General features: G+C 44.5%; 1 protein-coding gene across 1 annotated transcript; it reads left to right on the forward strand.

The window, feature by feature from the left end:
- Positions 1-1,107: 1,107 nt before the first annotated feature.
- On the forward strand, positions 1,108-21,545 carry LOC103278005 (E3 ubiquitin-protein ligase TRIM39). The gene is made up of 6 exons (XM_062969616.1): positions 1,108-3,919; positions 14,551-14,646; positions 17,115-17,345; positions 18,671-18,693; positions 19,511-19,617; positions 20,687-21,545. The coding sequence occupies exons 1-6, from the start codon at positions 3,530-3,532 to the stop codon at positions 21,274-21,276; spliced, it is 1,437 nt and encodes a 478-aa protein (XP_062825686.1). The 5' UTR covers positions 1,108-3,529; the 3' UTR covers positions 21,277-21,545.
- Positions 21,546-23,599: the final 2,054 nt, after the last annotated feature.

Genomic DNA, 23,599 nt, shown 5'->3' on the forward strand with positions numbered 1-23,599 from the left:
CCACATTCACTGGGGTTAGGGGCAAAAACATACTATTTTTTTCATTGGATAATACTTTTCTTGGAATACATTTCCTCCAGAAATTGGCCATAGAAACAAGCTGGATGACTTAAGAGATTCCTAGAGAGAACATTTTAATCAAGCTCAAATAATCACATCTGCATATGTCAAACCCACAAATGTGGAGATCTGACTGTACAGATACGGTACATTTCAAGTACATTTTAGGCATGTTAAAGAAACTTTTTGCACAGTACAATTGAGTTCTGTGTCAAATACAGTCTTTTTCAAGGTATATATGCTCCCATATACTCTTAAGCTTTTCTACCTTTATCAGGTGGAAGTATCTTACTGTCTGTGGGGAAAGGAACCTTTGCCACTAGATGTTTCGCAACTCACACAACCCTTTTCATTGGCCTTGCCTAGCAGAACTGATGCTATTCATAGGCCAAAACACAACTAGAGGGCCAAAGATGCCCTATCCCACGCAACCAAAAGCATGATCTGGGACTTCTACATACAAAGCATGTAGTTGTCCATTCTGTTACAGTTTCCCACCCTGATAAGACATGAACTATGCTGATGGAGCTCAAAAATCCATCAGAGCCAATTGTTGCTGGGTTATAATATCCAAATGTCTTACTGTGAGGATTATTAACTCGATCTGATGAGCACTACAATCCAGCAACATCTGGAAGACCATAAGTTGCCCATCCCTGTGGTGCCTGCTGGATGTTTTTGAGAAGCCCTTTAACATATCCCTTTTCTATTCTTTTTATTGTCACCCAGAAACTAACACAGTACATCCCTGTAGCCCTGGGGCATATGTTCCTGGGCTTACCATGGAAATGTGAAACCACATATAATAGCAAATATTATTGAAATGAATGACTTCCAGCAGAAAGATATCATAGAATTGTTCTGGAGAATCTAGAAAAGGCATGGGCAAACTTTGGCCTTCCAGGTGTTTTGGATTCCAACTCCCACAATTCCTAACAACCTCAGGTCCCTTCCTTTCCCCCCTCAGCCAAGCGGCTGAGGGGGGAAAGGAAGGGACCTGAGGCTGTTAGGAATTGTGGGAGTTGGAGTCCAAAACACCTGGAGGGCCAAAGTTTGCCCATGCATGATCTAGGAGATGCCTGCTGCAGACTTTGTTTTCAACTTCCAGTGGAAGCATGCCACAGAATTGCACTAGAAGACTTATATAATGCCTAGAGAGAACATATTTTTTTGGACACCACTAAGTGAAATTGTGGATACCAGTCTCATTGATACAGGGGATCATACTGCATTCAGAAGTAGAAGTCCTGCAGTAGTATAAGGTGGCAATGGTGAGTTCTCCTGTTCAGTATGCCTCCCAGTAGCTATGCCTCTTCCCACATCCAGCTTCTCAACTATGTCCATCCTGTTTTTCTCTCCTACCAGTCAATTAAGGGTGCCACATGATACCAAATGATAGTCATATCATGATACTATCATGACTCCTTTATATGGATTTTTGGGATTTATGGTTTCCTTTGAGGTCTCTGTTCTAATTAAGGTGAGATTACTAGAGGGATTTCTATCACCAAAACATACATCCCATGAGAGCATGGAATGGAGTTTTGGCAGTTAAACTAGGATCAAACTGCTTTTACGACACAGAACAGATCCATACTAGTTTCTAGTGTCTGTGAATTGTGCTTTGTCCCCCTCTTGGAGTTCCACCTCCTATGTAATTTTTATTTTCGTACTTCTGCAAGTGTCTGGGTTTCTCTCCCCTCAAATCTGCCACTGCTTGTTTATTTCTGTTATGAAGGATGCCATTTTGGTTGATTATAATCAAGCGTAATATCTACTCATAAACTTGGCACAAAGCAAATGCTAGATTTTGGCTACAGAATTGACAGCAGCACCGGTCCTATGGGGGCTGTTTCTAGATTAAATGTTAGGGTTTTCTGTTTTACTTCATCCAGTCTATTACTGATGGCAAGCACTGGTTTAGAACCAGGATTTCCTCCTCATATTGGAATTTGAATTAATAGTAGAGTTGAGTGTCATTCATATATTGTTGGCACCAAACCACAGAACTCCAGATGATGTCTCCCAGCTGTTTCATTTAGAAGATGGATCTTTGCAGATGGCTCCATAATAATTGGTTGGAAAGCTGTCCTCAAAGAGTTGTTCTCTATAGATGTGTTTGGAAGGAGGCCTCATGTGGATTGCCTCATGGTTCTATTCTAGGGCCACTACTCTTCAACATTTTTCTCAGTGTCTTAGATAACAGAGTGGAGAGAATACTTATCAAATTGGCAGATGCCAATTTGATAAGAAATAGGAGAGATAGCTAACACACTGAAAAATGGTTACAGAATTCTAGGTCCTGCGGTTGTCTCAATGTTCAACTTCCAGTGGAAGCATACAATTCCTACACTTCTTAATTGAAGCAAGAAAAAAACCACTTTCCTTATATCCCACCTTTTTCTTGAATTTAGAGTGCATCTACAATGTAAAATTAATGAAGCATGTCAGCTAACTGTCATGGGTCATGCAATGAAATTGTGGGAGTTGTAGTCAACAGGACTTTGGCAGGAGAAGCTAAAGACCTTTTAAAATGACCACATGCCGGCCCTGATTCCTCTCTTGCCAGAACTGCTGAGAAGTTGAAACTGGCAACATTCCTTCTTCAGCCCATAACTGGTTTTGAGAAAGGCAGATTGTGTGTAATAGAGTATTCTGGATTTCTCCAGCTATCCTCCACACTAACCTGTTCTTGTGGATCCCTGTTTTTGTGCTTACTGCTCCAAGATATCTTACTTTGGGGGTGCATCTACACTGTAGGAGCCCCCAGAGCCACAATGGATTAAACCTTTCCGCCAACAGGACTGCTTACTTGAAGGCTGGGTTGCTGATCTTAAGGTTGCTGGTTCAAATCCAGGGAGAGTGGATGAGCTCCCTCTGTCAGCCCCAGCTCCCCATGTGGGGACATGAGAGAAGCCTCCCACAAGGATGGTAAAACATAAAAAACATCCAGGTGACCCCTGGGCAACGTCCTTTCAGACAGCCAATTCTCTCACACCAGAAGCAACTTGGAGTTTCTCAAGTCGCTCCTAACACGAAAAAAAATCTATACTGTAGAATTAATGCAGTTTGGTGCCTATGTAACTTCATGGCTCAATGCTAAGGAGTCATGAGAGTTGTAGTTTGATGAAACAGCACTGCTCTTTAGCAAGAAAAGCTAAAGACGTGAAATTACAACTCCTAGCATTCCATAGCATTAAGCCATGGCAGTCAAAATCATGTCAAATTGCATTAATTTAAAAGTGCAGATGCATCTTGGATCTCTGAGGGTGTCAGAGCTACTCCCAACAAAACTACAGTACTGGGTTTATCAGGGTTTTTAAAACCAAGCACAACAGTAGTTAAATAGATTTGCCAGTGAATTTACATAAGACCTGTTTTCCTTGGGGAGTGACAGTCACCCTCCTGTAGCAATAAAGGAGATATGGGGAAAGTGAAACTGAAATGTACCTTTGCTTCCTAATGAGCCATGGCCGCCCGTCCTGCATCGAAGCCATCCTCCAGATCAAAAGGCCGCACCAGACCCGCTGTCTGTGCCCTTTGCCAAGGGCCCTACAGAATCCCTGTGGTCTTCAAGGGACAGAAATTCTGCCGTTTCTGTTTTGATCACTTGAAGAACGAGGGAGCGATTAACCAGCCGTCCCTTGAGGATGATAGCAAGGTGAAGAGAGAGGAGGTTGGAAAGGAAGAGAAGGACACCAAGGAGAAAGAAGTATGTAGTCAGTGCTCTGAACATGGCGAGAACCTGATTTGGTTCTGTGTTCAGGAAACCATGCTCCTCTGTGAAGTTTGCAAGGCATCAGGAGACCACGCGCCTCACACTGTGGTACCTGTGGAAGATGCTGCCCAGGAATATAAGGTGGGAACATTTATTAATCATCTATTTCATGTCTTTGATAAGGATGGACTAATTTGATCCTCTTCTATCCTACTTTCTAAATTGGCTTTAAAATGACCTAGTTTCTCTCTCTTACTACTTCCTCCCTCCACATTTTATTTCAATTGCTGCAAATTGAGTTCAAAGCACAAACGTAGTTTGCACTCAATTAAGCAGGAGGGAGAGGAGAGATGCAGACATAATTTTTCATTTTCTATTAATCTCACAGCCTCCTCCCCATTTTTTTCTGGATAACTATAACTCCCAGAGCCAAGATCAATCTCACCCAACTGCCTGAATGCACAGTTGACCATGTTGAGCCTGTGTGCCATGTTTGGTCCAAATCCGACATTGGCTGGGTTCAGTGCTCTCTGGATAAGTGTGAACTTCAACTCTCAAAATCAAGGTCAATTCCCACAAACCCCTGCAGTATGTTCAGTTGATCATGGGGCTTCTCTGTGCCAAGTTGGGTCCCAGTCCATTGGCGATGGGGGTCACAGTTTCTCTGGATGCAGGTGAACTATAACTTCTGTAAATCAAGGTAAATGTCCTCCAAACTTCTCCAGTATGTTCTGTTGGTCTTGTGGAGTCTGTGTGCCAAGTTTTGTCCAGGTCCATCATTCGTGAGGGTCTCATTGGTCTGTTGAAGTTGGGGCTGAATTGGATGAAAGTACTGCAGATCCCATCATCTGTGGTCCACTCTCACCCAATCCAAACCAGGATGTAAAGTGGGCCATAGGGTGTCTGTGTGCCAAATATGGTCCAGGTCCATCATTAGTGAGGGTTGCAGTGGTCAGTGGAAACTGTATGGGGTGAAGGTACTGAAAATCCCATCATCCATGTTCCATCCTCTCCCCAAACTGCACCAAGACGGGGGAGTCTGTGTGCCAAGTTTGGTCCAGGTCTGTCATTAGTATGTTCAGTTGCTGATCAATTCCTGTGATGACTCATGGGCCTTGTAGTCCTGCTCATGACATTGTAATGCCTGATGAAGAAGAAAACTTGGGTTTTTTACCTTCCCAGTCAGAACTGGAATCTTCTCAGCCAGATCTTTCCCAGGCAGATCTGGGAACCTTGCACCTGCAAGAAAGTTGTGTCCCAGAAGTATGTCAAACAAACCCTGAGCCTACATCTCCCGTGTTCTCTCGCCATGAGTTTTGTAAACAACAGAGGGGTTTGGAAGCAGCTTCGCGCAGGAGTGCGAGAATAGCAGCTAAGAATGTACCCAATTAAGTCTGCTTTTCGTGAGAATCTTTAAGGAGTCAAACATCTGGTCTCAGAGTTTAGCTTTCGTTTCTGGTTCCCAGAGATCTGCTTCGGCGGGAAAGTTAGACTCTATATAGGTGTTTTACCCGCGTAGTAACTTCGCGGAGTCAATTCGTCAGCCTCCGGAGCGAGTTGTGTTTGGACAGCGCGCTCCGATTCAAGCCTCGTTCCTGCTCAAGCCCTGCCTTGTTTCCAGCCTTCGCTCCTGTTTCCCAGCCTTTGTTTACCTACGGACCTTGCCTTGTTTCCCAGGACTAAACCTTGCCTTGTTTCACGGATTTTACCAAGTTATTCCACGGACCTTGTTCTTGTTCCTCGTTACCTTGTTCCACGTTTCAAGCCTTGTTTCAAGTATCAAGTTATTTCCTAGCCTTGCTCAAGTTCATGGACTAAAGGACCTTGTCATCTCCCCTCACTTTGCCTGGCAAAGTGAGTGTTTCGGTTATTGGATTACAACTTTGGACCTTAATATTTCATATTGGACATTGTTTCTTTGGACTAATTTTGACCTTTCCTGAAAGGTCTGCTTCTGGACTAACTTTTACATTTGCTTTTACTAACTTTATATATTTCCTTAATAAAGATATTAGATAGAATCTGGCCTCTGCGTATGGTTATTGGTGCTCTGTAGCCTGGGTCGTGACAGTTTGACTCCGCCAACCCTAAGCACCAATTAACCTCGGCCAGAATGTCTACCGGAGCCGTACCTGGGCCGAGCGGCCAGCCGATTACCTACACCATCGACAAGGATGAGGTGGACCGAATCCGTGATAAGCTCAATGCACAGGATGGGGAAATAAAGGGTTTGAAGGAACGCGGAATCCGTCTTCCGGCCATGGCGTTGCCAACCAAGTTTACTGGAGAAGCTTCTAAGGTTCATGTTTTCCGTCGCCAATGCCAAGCTTATCTAGAGGCCCGTGATGCCGAGTTTCCCCAGGAAGACATCAAGGTGGCGTGGATTTACAGTCTCTTAGACGGGCCAGCGGCTAACTGGGCGACGGCTCTGTTCGACCAAGCCTCCCCACATCTAAGGTCAGCGCAACATTTCTTGGACCACCTTAAGGCGACCTGGGGAATCGAGGACAATTTGGAGGCCGCCGGGCACAAACTCCGCCGCCTCTTCCAAGGAGACAGACCCATGTCTCAGTACATAGCCGAGTTCCGAGTGCTGGCCCACAACACCGGCTGGAACGATGTTGCCCTCAGAGGACAATTTCGGGAGGGTCTCAACATTGAAATGCTGGAGGAAATCTCCAAGGTGGATCCTCCCCAAACGCTGGAAGCACTCATCGATCAATGTTTACGGGCTGAAGTCATGATTGCCAACAGAAAACAGTGGGTACGAGGCCAGAGCGGTAGAGCTGGGGCAAAACCCCCCGCTCCCGCCAGCGTTCAGCCGCGTCCAGTGTGGAGACCCCCACCACCATCCCCATACCCCAGAGGGAGCGAGGAGGTGCCGATGCAGTTGGGCAATGTGCGTCCCAGATTAGATGCCGCCGAGAAGGCCCGCCGCCAACGCCTAAATCTCTGCTGGTATTGCGGGAATGGGGGCCACTTCGCCAGAGAGTGCCCAGCCAAAGGGAAGCCCGCCGCCCGTCTTGCGGCGGCGTCCTCCACGGAGACGAAGGCGTCTGAGGCGGCTGGCACACAGCCGGCGGGGGAAGCCAACGACCGGGCGTAGAGAGGCTCGCCAACCCGGTCAAGAAACCCGTTCAAGAGCCGCCAACCGGGGTCCTGTTCCTTCTAGTGGTCACCTTATGGTCAGCAAAAAAGGGACCCGTCATGATCCACGCCATGATAGACTCAGGAGCGACCAACAATTTCATTGATAGAGAGTATGCCGACTCTCTGGGATTACAATATCATGACTTCAAGAATGCCCGTGTGGTGCAAGCCATCGATGGCCGCCCTCTCAAGACGGGCCCCGTAAGCCAGTGGTCGGAACCCACCAGGATGTGGATAAGGGAACATATGGAAGAGATTTCCTTCTTTGTTACTGAGGTTCCCCATTTCCCTGTGATTTTGGGGATTCCATGGCTGACGCTTCACGACCCAAGCATCTCCTGGTCCAACAGAGAACTGCAGTTTGCTTCAAAGTACTGCCAAAACCATTGCCTCGTAGCCAAGGTCTGCCATGCCACAGACACCGAGCCCATTATCACCTTGCCAAAGAAGTACTCCGAGTATTGGGATGTATTCAATGAAAAAGAAGCCGAAAAGTTACCCCCACATAGGCCTTATGACTGTGCCATTGACTTGGTGGAGGGGGCCCCGATCCCGCGAGGGCATCTCTACTCCCTGACTGAACCAGAGCAAGAAGCTCTCAGGGAATTCATAGAGACAAACCTTCGCAAGGGATTCATCAGACCCTCTCAATCCCCAGCCGCCTCCCCAGTGATGTTTGTGAAGAAGAAGTCAGGGGAATTACGCTTGGTGGTGGACTACAGAGCATTGAATAATATCACCAAGCGGAACAGCTATCCCCTGCCCTTAATCTCGGATCTACTAGACCGACTTCGAGGAGCCAAGGTTTACACCAAGCTGGATCTTCGGGGAGCTTACAACTTAGTTCGCATCAGAGAAGGGGACGAGTGGAAGACCGCCTTCCAGACCAAATTCGGATTATTCGAGTCCCGAGTTATGAATTATGGATTATGCGGAGCTCCCGCAACGTTCCAGCATTTTGTCAATGACATTTTCCAGGACTATCTAGATAGGTTCTTGATAATCTACCTGGACGATTTTTTGGTGTTTTCTAGATCACAATCAGAACATGAGAACCACGTCAAAATGGTGTTACAACGATTGCGGGATCATGGACTTTATGCCAAGCTGGAAAAATGCGCTTTTGATCTACAAGAGGTAGATTTCCTTGGATACCGTATCTCGCCTCTAGGGCTCTCCATGGATCCAGCCAAGGTTTCAGCAGTATTGGATTGGCGGGCGCCAACTAACAAGAAGGAGGTGCAGCGATTCTTGGGGTTCGCGAACTATTACCGCAAGTTCATTCCAGATTTTGCCCGCTGGTCTGACCCAATCACTAGCTGCATCTGTGGAAAACAGCCCTTCCGCTGGACTGTTCAAGCAGAGGAAGGGTTCCAGCAACTAAAGAAATTATTCACATCCCAGCCAATCCTTCAGCATCCAGATCCTGAAACCCTTTTTGTGGTGCAAGCGGACGCCTCTGATGTGGCAATTGGGGCTGTGCTCCTACAACCGGTGGGAGATCACCTTCATCCTTGTGCCTATTATTCTCGTCAACTAACCGCACCAGAGAGGAACTATACCATTTGGGAAAAAGAACTATTAGCCATAAAGGCAGCTTTTGAAACTTGGAGACATTGGCTAGAAGGGGCCAAATTTCCCATTGAAGTCCACACTGATCATCGGAATCTAGAACATCTAAGAACTGCCCGCAAGCTAAATCAAAGGCAGCAACGTTGGGCTTTATTCTTTGAACGTTTCAACTTCCAGATTCATTATGTGACCCCAGCCCAAACCAAGCAAGCAGACGCCCTGTCACGTAAACCGGAATACGCTGCAGGACACAAGGAGACCTTTGAATCCCAACTACTACAACCCGAGAACTTTGCCACGCTCACAGTGGGGAACACCAAATCCACTCCCATTGATTCAACTCCCTCTACTCCAGGGCCCATCTGTGCTCAAGAAATCAGGGCTAGTCAGCAAGCAGATGCCTGGGCGCAGGACCAACTTCGTCAAGGTCTGCATTTTCCCTTTTCGCTTAAAGATGGACTGCTTTGCTATAGAAATCATGTTTATATCCCACCCGGACCGGGCAGGGAAAAAGCACTTCGTCTGTGTCATGACTGCAAACCAGCAGGGCATTTCGGACTATTTAAAACCATGCATTTGATCCTAAGAGATTTCTGGTGGCCCAAGATCCGCAAGGATGTGGAAAAATATGTTAACACCTGCCCAGTATGCCAGCGCTCCAAGATAAGAAGGGAGAAGCCCTCAGGGCTTCTACACCCCCTTCCTAACCCATCTCGCCCATGGGAAATAATTTCTGCGGATTTTATCACTGACTTACCACCTTCCTGTGGATTCACCACGATCCTAGTGGTGGTGGACCTTTTCACCAAGTTAGCCCATTTCATTCCCTGTGAAGGTCTTACCACGGCCCAAGAGACTGCAGATTTATTCCTCCAACATGTTTTCAGACTACATGGATTGCCCAAGAGTTTGGTCACAGACCGTGGATCCCAATTCACCTCTCGTTTCTGGAAGGCACTACAAAAACTATTGGGCATAGACTCTCGTTTATCTTCAGCTCATCATCCCCAAACGGATGGGCAAACGGAGCGCACCAATGCCACTTTGGAACAGTACCTTCGCTGTTATGTAAACTACCAACAGGACAATTGGGCTTCTCTGTTACCACTGTCGGAATTTGCCTACAACAATGGAGTCCAGGCTTCTACAAAAGAAACGCCGTTCTTTGCAAACTACGGCTTCCATCCACGTTTCTTTCCCCCTGTCATTGAAACTTCAGAAGTTCCCGCAGCAGAAGATTGGCTGCAGGAACTCACAGCGGTGCAACAACTTTTGCTCCAGCAACTGGAACAAGCCAAGGAGGACTATAAACGTCACGCGGACAAACATCGCCAGCCGGGCCCCGAAATCAAGGTAGGAGATCGGGTTTTTCTGTCCACTCGCTTTTTGCCCTCCCATCGCCCTTGCCGGAAGTTAGATGCCCGTTTCATTGGCCCCTATCCAGTGGTGGCGCAATTAAACCCCGTGACTTTCAAACTCCAACTTCCGCGTTCAATGCGCATTCACCCAGTGTTTCACCGCTCCCTGCTCCTTCCGGCGGATGGTGTGCGGCCAGATGTAGACCGGCCGGCCCCTGTCCCTATTTTGGTGGATGGGGAGGACGAGTTCGAGGTTCAGGACATTTTGGATTCTCGCTTTCACCGCCGCCGCCTGCAATATCTCATTGACTGGGTGGGTTTTGGCCCTGAGGAACGCTCTTGGGAAGACGCCTCCACAGTCCATGCTCCTGATCTAACCCGTCGCTTTCATCAGACCTATCCCGCCAAGCCACGACCTCGCGCCTCGGGGAGAGAGTCCCAGTTTGGGAGGGGCCTTGAGGAGGGGGATAGTGTGATGACTCATGGGCCTTGTAGTCCTGCTCATGACATTGTAATGCCTGATGAAGAAGAAAACTTGGGTTTTTTACCTTCCCAGTCAGAACTGGAATCTTCTCAGCCAGATCTTTCCCAGGCAGATCTGGGAACCTTGCACCTGCAAGAAAGTTGTGTCCCAGAAGTATGTCAAACAAACCCTGAGCCTACATCTCCCGTGTTCTCTCGCCATGAGTTTTGTAAACAACAGAGGGGTTTGGAAGCAGCTTCGCGCAGGAGTGCGAGAATAGCAGCTAAGAATGTACCCAATTAAGTCTGCTTTTCGTGAGAATCTTTAAGGAGTCAAACATCTGGTCTCAGAGTTTAGCTTTCGTTTCTGGTTCCCAGAGATCTGCTTCGGCGGGAAAGTTAGACTCTATATAGGTGTTTTACCCGCGTAGTAACTTCGCGGAGTCAATTCGTCAGCCTCCGGAGCGAGTTGTGTTTGGACAGCGCGCTCCGATTCAAGCCTCGTTCCTGCTCAAGCCCTGCCTTGTTTCCAGCCTTCGCTCCTGTTTCCCAGCCTTTGTTTACCTACGGACCTTGCCTTGTTTCCCAGGACTAAACCTTGCCTTGTTTCACGGATTTTACCAAGTTATTCCACGGACCTTGTTCTTGTTCCTCGTTACCTTGTTCCACGTTTCAAGCCTTGTTTCAAGTATCAAGTTATTTCCTAGCCTTGCTCAAGTTCATGGACTAAAGGACCTTGTCATCTCCCCTCACTTTGCCTGGCAAAGTGAGTGTTTCGGTTATTGGATTACAACTTTGGACCTTAATATTTCATATTGGACATTGTTTCTTTGGACTAATTTTGACCTTTCCTGAAAGGTCTGCTTCTGGACTAACTTTTACATTTGCTTTTACTAACTTTATATATTTCCTTAATAAAGATATTAGATAGAATCTGGCCTCTGCGTATGGTTATTGGTGCTCTGTAGCCTGGGTCGTGACAATTCCTCTGTTTGCTGTTTGCCATAAACAAGAATAGAAAAGGGTTAAGGGAGAGGCATTGGGTGGGGTCATGCAAATTAAGAGAGGAAAAAACACTGGGATGTCGGTGGTAGAAGAAACACATAAAATCTAGGATGAAATTGTCCACGTATGAAAGCCTTCACTTGGGTGGTGGGCAGTATGGTGTTTGTGGAGGACATTGGCAGGGCTTTTGGATATGTTCATGGTGCTCACTGTAACCTGCAATGTCATTGGAGGGAGGGCCATTGGTGTCTTCTGTATAGTGGGAGCTATAGCAGTTTGTGGAGGCAGGAGCTTGTCGTGTAAGTGACACCCCACCACACACACACACACACACACTTTCACTTTTATTATGTGTATAGATAGATTTATGTATAGTTAACAATATAGTGTGTCTCTTTTCCTGTCGTAAGGTGCCCTTGAGCAGTCTGTCGATGTAAAATATAATTTCAGAGAAAAACAGTTGCTCAGCTTCAAGGACAGTCCATTACCTGTCCCACAGATATTTTACCTCCCTCAGTTGTGATGGAATTGGCCTTTTCCTTGCCATGGTTGAAGGGAAGTCAAAAGACCTCTCTTCTGCTCCAAACAAATAACACATTTCTTCCTTCCTGAATCTTCCTCTCGTAATGGCATATGGTTCTACGCCACACCTAAGGCTAGCTAGCTTCCTTAAATTATAAAATTGATTTGGAATTTAGACCACAGGTAAATGAGAGAGTTCGGCCTGGTGAGCCATGCCAACCATATTTTAAAAACCCCAAAGTTCCAGATTAAAAACTCACCAGTGAAACAAAGACAAAGGACAGAGACGTTTTAATCTATTTTGTTCAAAATGAATGCAAGTAGGGCTCCTGATCAAAAAGCACAAGTATTAACAGCATGTGTTGTCGAAGGCTTTCATGGCTGGGATCACAGGGTTGTTGTATATTTTCCAGGCTGTATGGCCATGTTCTAGAAGTATTCTCTCTTGACGTTTCGCCCACATCTGATGTGGGCGAAACGTCAGGAGAGAATACTTCTAGAACATGGCCATACAGCCCAGAAAACATACGACAACCCTATTGACAGCATGTTTCCTGCTTCTTAGCAGGGGGTTGGATAGGATGGCCATGCGGTCTCTTCCAACTCCATGATTCTATGATGTGCTCTGCACAACAGTTTTTATACAACTGGGTTCATTGTTCCAGTGTGAACCCTCCCTTTTCTGTTCTGTTTGGCTGAGCTCCAATGATGTGGCTGGAAATCTCCTCCCAGTCAGGTGGGGAAAGCTCTCTGGACAGAGAGGAGTTTCCAAGGAGTGTTGGCATCCTTAGGCCAGCAGCAGGGGTCCAATGTGGGGATGATGGGATTATGAAACCCTGGAGAACAATAGAAGCTGATCTCTGTAGTCTTGGCTGAGCTGGGTAAACAACAAGAAGTGCATGTCAGGCCTTTGCTCCAGGAAGCAGACAAATACGTTTTTCCAAGTCTTAAGTCCATTATCTGAGGTTGCAGTGGAGCTGTTGCCTGGAGCTGGGAATAATTCTTAACTGGCTTGAATAAGACAATTTAGTTTCTTATTTTAGTACATTTAAGAATAAAAATACAGTGTATACATTTCAGACTTGGGAAATAGATACATTATATAAAAGGATAAAAATTATACAGCAAGGGATAAGTATAAGTTCTGGCTTTGGATGTCTAAGCATGATGTCTTATTTCCAGACCAGCCAGATAAAGGATGTTGCAATGACATAAAAGGTTTTCTTTGTTCGAAGCCACACCTTGGGGCCATTTCTCATTGTGAAACAATAGCTGGCTTTCCTGGCCTAGGTCAAGTAAAGATTAAGGCTTTCTGTCCCAGAAGTAAAATGGAACATGTTTTAGTAGAGTTATAAGAATGAACGTGGAATAAAATATAGTTTATAGCATAGAGAGGGAGATCTGGGGGTGTTGGGGAGATTTGGGAGTTTCATGCAAAAGAGAGGATGCCGCTGTAACTTATTCTGGCTTGTTGCCCTTGGAAAACTATACATCCCTAACTATAAATCCTTTTTTATTAGAAATGGGGGTAGTGGTGTTCGATAATAAAATCATGAACTTGTATTGCTGCAAGATGTTGGAAATGTCAACCCTCTTCAAGCCTTCTCTAGTAATTTTTATCTATGACCCTGTTGCTTGCTGTTTCCTGTATGTATGTTCTGGTATAAAGTTTCCTTTATGATTCCTGAGAAGTTATAAAAAGGGCTGCAGACCACATAATCACTGCATACTGCAGACAGGCAGACTACTTCAGACCTCAGATCACACACTTGCTTGCTGTTTTACTGTAAGAGATATCCTGGCCGGATGGCCCAGAAATGTATCTCAAACAAATCTGAAATTGGACTGATAATTTTTGTATCTGTGTATGTTGAACATATGAAGGTTGTGAGTCAACCAAATACGTTATTTTTATCTAAGTCTGTTTTCATTTTTGTCTCTTGAGTGCATGATATAAAGCAAGTGTGTGTGTAGCTTTGAAAAACACCTAAAACTGCTGTTTTTAAGCACTGGCAAAACTTTGTTTTCTTAGCAGATCAGAGATAACAGGTTATTCAGTCTAAAAACGGAAAACATTGCCTTACATAATATCTGTTTGTATATCACAAAAGAAGATTCTACTCTAAAGGGTTTTTGGCTCTGAAAGGTCATGCTTTTCTAAATAGTTATGATCTTCAAAAGGTGTTTTTCCAAAAGGTTATAAATGCCATTTTCCAAAACAAAATCATGAACCTGTAGAGCTGGAAGAGACCCTAAAGGCCATCCAGTCCAACCCCTTTCTGCTGTACAAGAACACACAATCAAAGCACTACTGACAGGTGGCCACCCAGCCTCTGTTTAGGGCACATCAATACAAGACAGGCTATGTAACATACCCAGCTCTGACATCCATGAGAGAAGAGCACTTCCCCTAATTTCCCTTAGTATTTGCCACCTGATTCTGTTGCCTTGTAAACAAGCAGGGTGACACTGACCCTGCTTGTTTTATTCCAACTCGTCAGGAATCTCATAGTAAAGAGGATATAAATTGCTCTCAAGTGAGCCATTTGAGCAGAATTTCTCCAGAGTTAGACCATGAACTACTAGAGTTCATTTCAAGACTGTGCATTAGACTTGATAAACAACATCCAGTATTGATCTGGGGAAAGAAAGGATGGCTTTCAATTCAATAAATAAAAATGCATTTTATTTTATTTTTGCCAGGGGAAACTGAAGCATGCTGTAGATTTGCTCAAGCAGCATCTCGAAGAGTCTGAGAAGCAGACATACCAAGAAGGAAAGAAAACAGCTATTTGGAAGGCAAGTCTCTAGTGACTTCTTTGTATGGAGGATACAGGCAAACCCTAGTTTGCTGCAAACAGCATATTATTGAGAGGAGAACGTCGGAACCAGAGAGTGGAGATTTTGGCAGGAAATTGGTGTGAGGTCCTGATGTGGAATTATTTAAGACTGGGAACAGCATAGTTCAGGCATTGGCAAACTTGGGCCCTCCAGGTGTTTTGGACTTCAACTCCCACCATTCCTAACAGCCTCAGGCCCCTTCCTTTTCCCCTCAGCCACTTATTGTACCTACTTCACAATAAAAGAAAAATTAGATACGAGTACAAACAATAATGCAAATGCAATGGTAATAATAATTATGTGTTGTCAAAGGCTTTCATGGCCAGAATCACTGGGTTGCTCTGAGTTTTCTAGGCTGTATGGTCATGTTCAAGAAGCAGTCTTTCCTGGCATTTCCCCAGGCAGGAAGCAGCCAGGCTTTGAAGTTGCAAGGACATTCAATGCTAATCAAGCTGGCTAATTGAAACATTCACACTTGGACTTCAACTCCTACAATTTCAGACAGGAAACAATCAGGGCCAGATCATCTCCCAACAAAGGATTCCCTCAGGTAGCAGCCAGGCTTTGAAGCTGCGAGGCCATTCAATGCTAATCAAGGTGGCCAATTGCAACATTCACACTTGCCTCAAACAGAGTTCTTTCTCCCACCCTGGACATTCCACAGATATATCAACCCCCATTTGCCTTGTTTCCAACAGAACTCACAACCTCTGAGGATGCCTGCCATAGATGTGGGCAAAACATCAGGAGGGAATGCTTCTGGAACATGGCCATACAGCCCAGAAAGCAAATAGCAACCCAATAATAATTATCATTACACTCTGGCAGGTAGGATACATAGATGCGGTTTGCCATGCAGGGCATAAAAAGCTTTGTCAGCTACTGAAATTTTCTCTTCTGCACAATTTTTGCTAAAATTTCCAGAAAGTGATATGTCCTTCTAAAATAATAATAATAATTTTATTTCCTATCCGCCTCTCCTCGCTGTTCAAGGTGGGTTACAACATAACTAAAAATACTTATATAAAATACACATATTAAAACGTATTTCTACAAAATACATATATGAAAATACACAGAACAAAGATTAAAATTTGCCACGTCATTACATAACTTAAATTCCACTGAGTTCTACACTTAAAAACTGGTATTCCACTGGGTTCACTCCATTCGTTTTAGTTAAAGTGCAGTTTTTGAGTCTTTTAAACATTGAGGGCAACATTTTTTCCCAACGTATCAGGAAGAGGTGAGGAAATTGATTTTTCTCAAAACTCCGGGTGTTTGCCAAATTTCTAATGAAGTAGCACTCATTGTTCTCAGGTTAGGATCATCCAATTTATAGGAGGAGAAATTGGGGGAAGAGTCAAAATAATTTTTTTGTGCAATTTCCTTTTACTCCTCAAGCAGAAAGGTTTGGTTTTAAACTACTTCATAACGCTTCTACTTTGCAAAAAAAAAGCCTTTTAGGGTTCCTTTATTCCTTCCTTCCTTGATTTGTCTGTGTCTTGTGTTGGGAGGGCCAGTGCTGTTGCCTTTCCAAATGGGTTTCTCTCCCATCCCTTTTCTCTCTCTCCCTCCCTGCTGTTGGGAATTGTGGGAGTTGAAGTACCAAAAAGGGATGGTGGGCAGGGCTAAATGTCTGCAGCGTGGAAACCTCTTCATTGAGAAATACGCAAGACAACTGAGTGCACTAAACAGTGTGATTAAAAGGTAGGGGAAAACTCCATTTTATTACAAAATGGAGTTAGACTGAATTATCTTCTTCTGAACACTTCTGAACACTTCCCAGCTTAATCTGATGAAGTCTATAGTGAGTGTAAAATTCATGATCTAGATGTTCCAGTCGACCTTTGCTAGAGGTAATCTACTGACCACTGCTAGGAGTTGTAGTTTGGTGAGGCACCAACACTCTTTGGGAGGAAAGACTAAAGACGTCTTGTCGAAGGCTTTCATGGCAAGAATCACGAGACTAAAGACCTTGCAAATCAACAATTTCCATTATTACATAACATTGAGCCATGCCGGTTAAAATGTTTCAAACTGCATTAATTCTGAGTGGTGAACTATGACTCTGAGGACAGGTTGAGAATCCCTATTCAACCATGCAAGCTTATTGGGTAATGTGAAAAACCCATGATAAATTTGCCTTAGGGTCAGCATAAGTTGGAAGTGGTTTGAGGGCACACAACTTCACTGTCTGCCCTGTAACCCTTGTAGCTTGTCTTCCCTCATCAGTTGTGATGAAAATTGGCATTGTCATTGCTGATGTTGATGGAAGATTCCTCTGCTCTTGGATACAAAATGAGGTATTCTATTGCAAAATATCTAAGATGAGCCCTGTAGTGTAAGACACCCATGCCAAACTCCTTTGACCTTTCTTTCTTTCTGATGATGATGTTGATGACGATGATGATATGGTGATGAAGGATGCAGTGCACAGCCAGAAAGAGAGGATCATGAGTGAGTTTTACAAGCTGCATGCGTTCCTGGTTGATGAAGAAGACAAGCTCTTGAAAGAGTTGAAGGAGGAGAAAAGGCAGACCCTGAAGAAGCTGCATAAGAATTTGGAACAGCTCTCAGTGCAAAGATCCTCCCTGAAGCAGCTGGTTGCAGAAGTCAAGAGGAAAAACCAGCAGCCAGACACAGAACTCGTCAAGGTGAGATCATGCTTAAGGTTGCCACAGTAATTTGGGAACATGTCTGGAGTATGCCTAGTGCTGGGAGTTGTAGTTTTACCAGGTTTTTAGCCCTCTCTGCCCAAGAGTGCTGATGCCTGACCAAATTACAGCTCCCAGGATTCCATAATATTGAGTCACGTTAGTTTAATGTTGGAAATGACAATCTTCTTCAAGCCTTCTTTAGTAAGAACTATCTCAAACATATCTGAAACTGGACTGATAAGTTTTGTACTTGTGTATGCTGAACACATGAAGGTTGTGAGTAAAGCAAATATATTACTTTTATCAAATGACGTAACATACTTCATTTTTGTCTCTTGGGTGCATGATATAAAACAGGTTCTTTTATGGGAGAGTGGATATATGTGTGTGTGTATATGTGTGTGTCACTAAAAACATTTCTAAAGCTCTGCTGATTTTATGCACTGGCAAATCTCTGTTTTCCTAACAGATCAGAGATAATAGGTTATCCAGTCTAACAACTGAAACAATTGCTTTGCATAATAATATCTGGTTATATGCCACAGGAGAAGATTCTTCTCTAAAGGGTTTTTGGCTCTTCTCTGAAAGGTCACGCTTTTCTTAAAAAAAGTTATGATCTCCAAATGGTGTTTTCCAAAAAGTTATGAATGCCATTTTCCAAATTTTAAGTGGCATTAAACTATATTAATTCAACAGTGGAGATGCACCCCTTAATGTTAAGGGAAGGATCACAATTCAGTAGTACAGTCAGTCCTTTATATTCATGAATTCAGTCATCTATGGCTTGAAAATATTTTAAGGCTTGATTCTACCATTTTATATAAGGAATACCATTTTTTTTTTTACCATTGCATATAATGGAACTTGAGCATCCATGGTTTTTGTAACTTCAGGGGGATCCTGAAACCACAGCAAGCACTAAGGGCCCGTTGTAGGACCCAGAATTTCCTTTTCATTGGTCATTGAACCTGTGGAATTCTGTGCTGCATAGTCCAGAAAGACAACTTTTCCCATCTCTGGTTAATCCAAAGTTTGAGAAAATTACTTCTTTGGCCTACAACCTCCAAAATCTCATAACCAGTGCCATGCAGCAGTCGTACAAAGAAGCGTGTGTATGTATGTGCCTTTAAGTCCTCTCTCAGCTTATGGAATCCTCATTAATTTCACCGGGTTTTTGTAAAGTTTAGATATTTAAAAACTGCCAAAATACCGAAGTACAGTTGATAGCAAGGCATGGATAAAAAGGTTAATGTTATTAAAAATGTTTAATAATTCCTTTCTTAATTCAGAAAATAACCATGTTTCCGTTTTCTTTTTGCAAGGATGTCGAAAACATCTTAAGCAGGTGAGGTTTGCAGTTCCTTTCCCTCCTTAAAGCAAAGATGCCAGACAAAAATATTATCATCCTAAGTTAAATAGTGCAGCCCTCCAGATTTAGGACTGCAGTGCTCAGCATTCCTCCCTACTGGCTGTGCTTGTTAAAATTCCTGGGGATTGCAATCCATCAAAATCTAGAGGGCCATATAATTCCCATCTCTGACTTAAATATCTTAAATGCTTGTTTACAAAGTAAACACAAGTTTCAACGGGCAGGTTTTCTTTAGGATCCCAGCAGCATAAGAACATGTTAAATCCTTTCTTTGTGTTTACACAGGGAAAGGGAAAGGTTTCCCCCTGACATTAAGTTTAGTCATGTCTGACTCTGGGGGTTGGTGCTCATCTCCATTTCTAAGCCAAAGAGTCGGCAAGGTCCATAGACACCTCCAACATCATGTGGCCGGCATGACTGCATGGAGTGCTGTTACCTTCCCACTGGAGCGGAACCTATTGATCAACTCACATTTGCGTGTTTTCGAACTGCTAGGTTGGCAGAAGCTGGGGCTAATAGCAGGAGCTCACCCCACTCCCCAGATTCGAACCACCAACCTTTCGCTCAGCGGTTTAACCTGCTGTGCCACTGGGAACGAGGGAACAATTCCCCCAATCCTTTCTAGCATTTAAGAATTCAGCATGGAAATCAGGTTGAAGCAATGGTTCAAGCATTTCAGGGTTCAGTGGCACGAAGCCATTTTGACTTCATGTGAGCCATTCTTCTAGTCTTTCTCAATATTGTCAATGAAAAACTCAATGTCAACATCCTTCTATGCTGTGGTTCTTTGCAGAACTCGAAATGTGACCCGAGTGGAAACAGAAACAGTTTCTGTAGAGCTGAAGAATGTATATAATATTCCTTGCATTGATGTTATTGAACTTCTGACAAAATTCAAAGGTAAGCAGCATACAGGGGGATCTGAATTTTCAGTCAACATACATTTCAGTGGGCCAAGGGCAGAAGCATGCAACCATCATGAATTGATTAGAAACCTGAAACAGGTCCGGAAACCAAATGGCTTCATTTTGCAATGTTTCCTTAATGAAAGAGAAGACTTTTCATGCCTTCCATTTCATGAAGAAAATGCAAGGGAGATGTGTCTGAGCCAAATGAGGGAGTGGTCAAAATAATGTTTTACCAGGTATCAAAAAAGCAAAAGCTATTAATGAGGAATCATACGAGTATCTACCGTGTTTCCCTGAAAATAAGACAGTGTCTTATATTAATTTTTGCTCCCAAAGATGCGCTAGGTTTAATTTTCAGGGGATGTCTTATTTTTCCATGAAGAAGTATTCACATTTATTGTTGAACAAAAAAATGAACTTTTATTATATACTGTACAGAAGTTGTCATCACAAACCAGCATAACCAGACAAACGGTGAATCCTATCAAGAATTTCTTGTTACTACCATTATTTCCATGTACAACAATCTATGGTAGATACATTTACCGATCTGGCGTGTTCTGGTGTTCTGTTCGATGGGCATGCTTGCAAACAAAAACTTTGCTAGGTCTTACTTTTGCGGGAGGCCTTATATTTAGCAATTCAGCAAAACCTCTACTAGGTCTTATTTTCAGGAAATGTCTTATTTTCAGGGAAACAGGGTAGTGTTTTAAGTAAAGAAATTGTGGAATTCTGCATTTAGGAAAAGTAAAATTCCTCCTTCTTGATGAATTGAGTACAGAGTTAAACTACTTTTGCACTTTGAATTAGTTTATCGCAATTGAAGTAAGCTGGGGATGAAGAGGAAGTTAGGAGGAGAAACTGGGACATTTTAAAAGTAGATGAGAAAGTGAGACAGCAGAGGATTGACTGGACCTGTGGCTACCAAAGGGGACAGTTGGAGAGGATGCAGCCTGAGTAACCCTTTATGAGCCATCACAAATGTTTCTAGGGTTTTATTAGAAGCCTGCTCCCACCTTCCCATCACTGTTTTTCTCACCTGTTTCATCTCCATCTTCTAGTGGACATAACTCTGGACCTTGCCACTGCTCATCCCAGCCTTGTCATCTCAGAGAACAAGAAGAGTGTGAAACATGGAGGACGACAACAGCCAGAACTGCTTGCCAAAGAGAATAATGCAGAGAGATTTGACACTTACTTCATCGTTCTTGGCTCTGAGAGATTCACTTCAGGGAGGCACTACTGGGAAGTGGAAGTGGGGGAGAGTACAGAGTGGGATTTGGGAGTCTGTAGGGAAACTGTGACCAGGAAAGGGCAAGTGAGCATAATGTCCCCCTTGAGCGGGTTCTGGAGACTTTGGCTTCGGAACAGAGACCAGTACAAAGCTGTGATCTCCCGTCCAACATTGCTCCCTATGAAGGTGAAGCCAACACGGGTGGGGATTTTCCTGGACTATTCAGAAGGTGAGGTTTCTTTTTACAATGTGACAGACAAGACCCACATTTACACATATGTGGGGACCTTTTACACCCCCTTGCGGCCTTTCTTTAGTCCCAGCCATTATCAGAAAGGGGAGAAAGCACATCCCTTAGCTATCTGTCCAGGTCCAAGGAATGATACTACTGGGAGAAAGGCAAACCTAGAAGCATAGGGCTGGAAGAGAACCCAAGGGCCACCTAGTCCAACCCCATTCTGCCAGGCAGGAAGATACCATGAAGACACTTCACATGAGTCACAGAATCCTAGAGTTGGAAGAGACCACACGGGCCAATCCAAAATCCTGCCTACCGAAGAGACATTTTCAAAAAATGTATCTGCGTACGATAATGGGTTTTCTCTTTACATGACAAACAGATCTTTGCCTGACTTACATTTTACTTAATAAATTTGTTTGGAGGCCTGGCATTGCCATCTACAACAGAGGAGCCTATTTCTTTAAAAAAACAAGCAAGACAGATTTTCTCATGACATACAACACAGCCCCTATTCCTGCGGACTGGGCACTCAGTTTTACTGACAAGGTTGTGTTCTGCACATTTGGAGAAGCAGGATGCCATTCGAGTTGCTGTTTCCAGCCCCATCGTTTCCTATGGTCCCTGTCCATAGGTCGAAGTTTTGTCCGACTCTTGCATTAAATTCCCTCAGGAGGATGATTTTGTCCTCTTTAGGTATCTCTGATAGGATGGTGTCCAGCTGACAGTAAAAAAAAATCCTTGATGTCTTTACCAGCAACTAGTGTTGGTGCATAGGCACTTATGATGATTGCCTGTTGGTTTTTGCAAGGTTAATTTGTAGGGATGAGAGTCATTCATCAATGCCGGTAGGTGCTTCCTCAGGTCATTTCTGATAGCAAAGCCAACTCGGTGTATTCTTCGCTCTTCTTCAGGCAGTCCCTTCCAGAAGGTGTAGCCTCCTTTTTCTTCCTTCAGCTGTCCCTCTCCTGCTCTCCGGAAGTGCTGCCATGTCGATGTTAAAGCACCTCAGCCCCCTTGCAATAATAGCAGCCCTGCATTCGGGGCATTCACTGTCTGTGTTGTCCAACAGTGTTCTATGTTCCAAAGTTCATTTTTCTTTTTTGGCCGAAGGGTGGTGACTCTTTGGATGTGGCAGTCCAGATAGGGATTCTGGCCTGCATCAATAGGGGAATAGCGTCTAGATCCAGGGAAGTCATGCTCCCCCTCTATTCTGCCTTGGTCAGGCCACACCTGGAATACTGTGTCCAATTCTGGGCACCACAGTTGAAGGGAGATGTTGACAAGCTGGAATGTGTCCAGAGGAGGGCGACTAAAATGATCAAAGGACTGGGGAACAAGCCCTATGAGGAGCAGCTTAAAGAACTGGGCATGTTTAGCCTGCAGAACAGAAGGCTAAGAGGAGACATGATAGCCATGTACAAATATGTGAGGGGAAGTCATAGGGAGGAGGGAGCAAGCTTGTTTTCTACTGCCCTGCAGACTAGGACACGGAACAATGGCTTCAAACTACAGGAAAGGAGATTCCACCTGAACATTAGGAAGAACTTCCTCACAGTAAGAGCTGTTTGGCAGTGGAACTCTCTGCCCCGGACTGTGGTGGAGGCTCCTTCTTTGGAGGCTTTTAAGCAGAGGCTGGATGGCCATCTGTCGGGGGTGCTTTGAATGTGATTTCCTGCTTCTTGGCAGGGGGTTGGACTGGATGGCCCATGAGGTCTGGATGGCCCATGAGGTATTTTTCCTGGAAGACGCCTGTGCATGAGGTTTTTTATGTGTAGAGATCAGTGCACAGCTGATCAACTCTGTCTTCACAGAGTGAGGTGCACTTCCAGTGGCATGCTTAACACGACGACAGTGGCTTCTCAATCTGCTGCAGCCTTCTTCCGCCTTCACAGCCATTGTAACATGTGCCATGTGGTCTTCTGCCTGATCCACCATTGAGGTCTTTGGATTGTGCTTGATCTGGAACCTCTTCTGCAGCCCCTCCTGGGAGTGCGTGACTCTGACGGTTACGCCCATAAGTCCACTGGAACATGCAAGCCCTCTCACCATGACAAAGTGACAACCCATCGAGGGGGGAGTCTTGCTGACACACATCTAACAAAATATCTCTTCTCTTGGAATTTTCCAGGTCCTCCAGGCATTTCTATACCAGGTAGGTAAAGGTAAAGGTTTCCCCTGACGTTAAGTCTAGTCATGTCCGACTCTGGGGGTTGCTGCTCATCTGCATTTCTAAGTTGAAGAGCCAGCATTGTCCTCCAGACACCTCCAAGGTCATGTGGCTGGCATGACTGCATGGAGCGCCGTTACCTTCCTGCCAGAGCGGTACCTATTGATCTACTCACATTTGCATGTTTTTGAACTGCTAGGTTGGCAGAATCTATACCAGAGAACCTAGCAAATATTTCAATAGTTTGCTATTGTCCAGTGTCCACAGTAAGCTCAGATACATATTCTGCATGGATAGGGGAGTCATACTGCAAGGCATCCAAACGCCACAGC

This window comes from Anolis carolinensis, chromosome 2 (genome assembly GCF_035594765.1).
Source record: "Anolis carolinensis isolate JA03-04 chromosome 2, rAnoCar3.1.pri, whole genome shotgun sequence".
NCBI lineage: Eukaryota > Metazoa > Chordata > Lepidosauria > Squamata > Dactyloidae > Anolis > Anolis carolinensis.

What these genes read in the sequence shown, in the direction of transcription:
- LOC103278005 (XM_062969616.1), top strand. Translation starts at nt 3,530, where the DNA reads ATGGCCGCCCGTCCTGCATCGAAGCCATCCTCCAGATCAAAAGGCCGC. An exon ending in CAGACACAGAACTCGTCAAG is followed by an intron (nt 17,346 to 18,670) that starts GTGAGATCATGC and finishes TCTTTTTGCAAG; the next exon opens with GATGTCGAAAACATCTTAAG. An exon ending in GTCGAAAACATCTTAAGCAG is followed by an intron (nt 18,694 to 19,510) that starts GTGAGGTTTGCA and finishes GGTTCTTTGCAG; the next exon opens with AACTCGAAATGTGACCCGAG.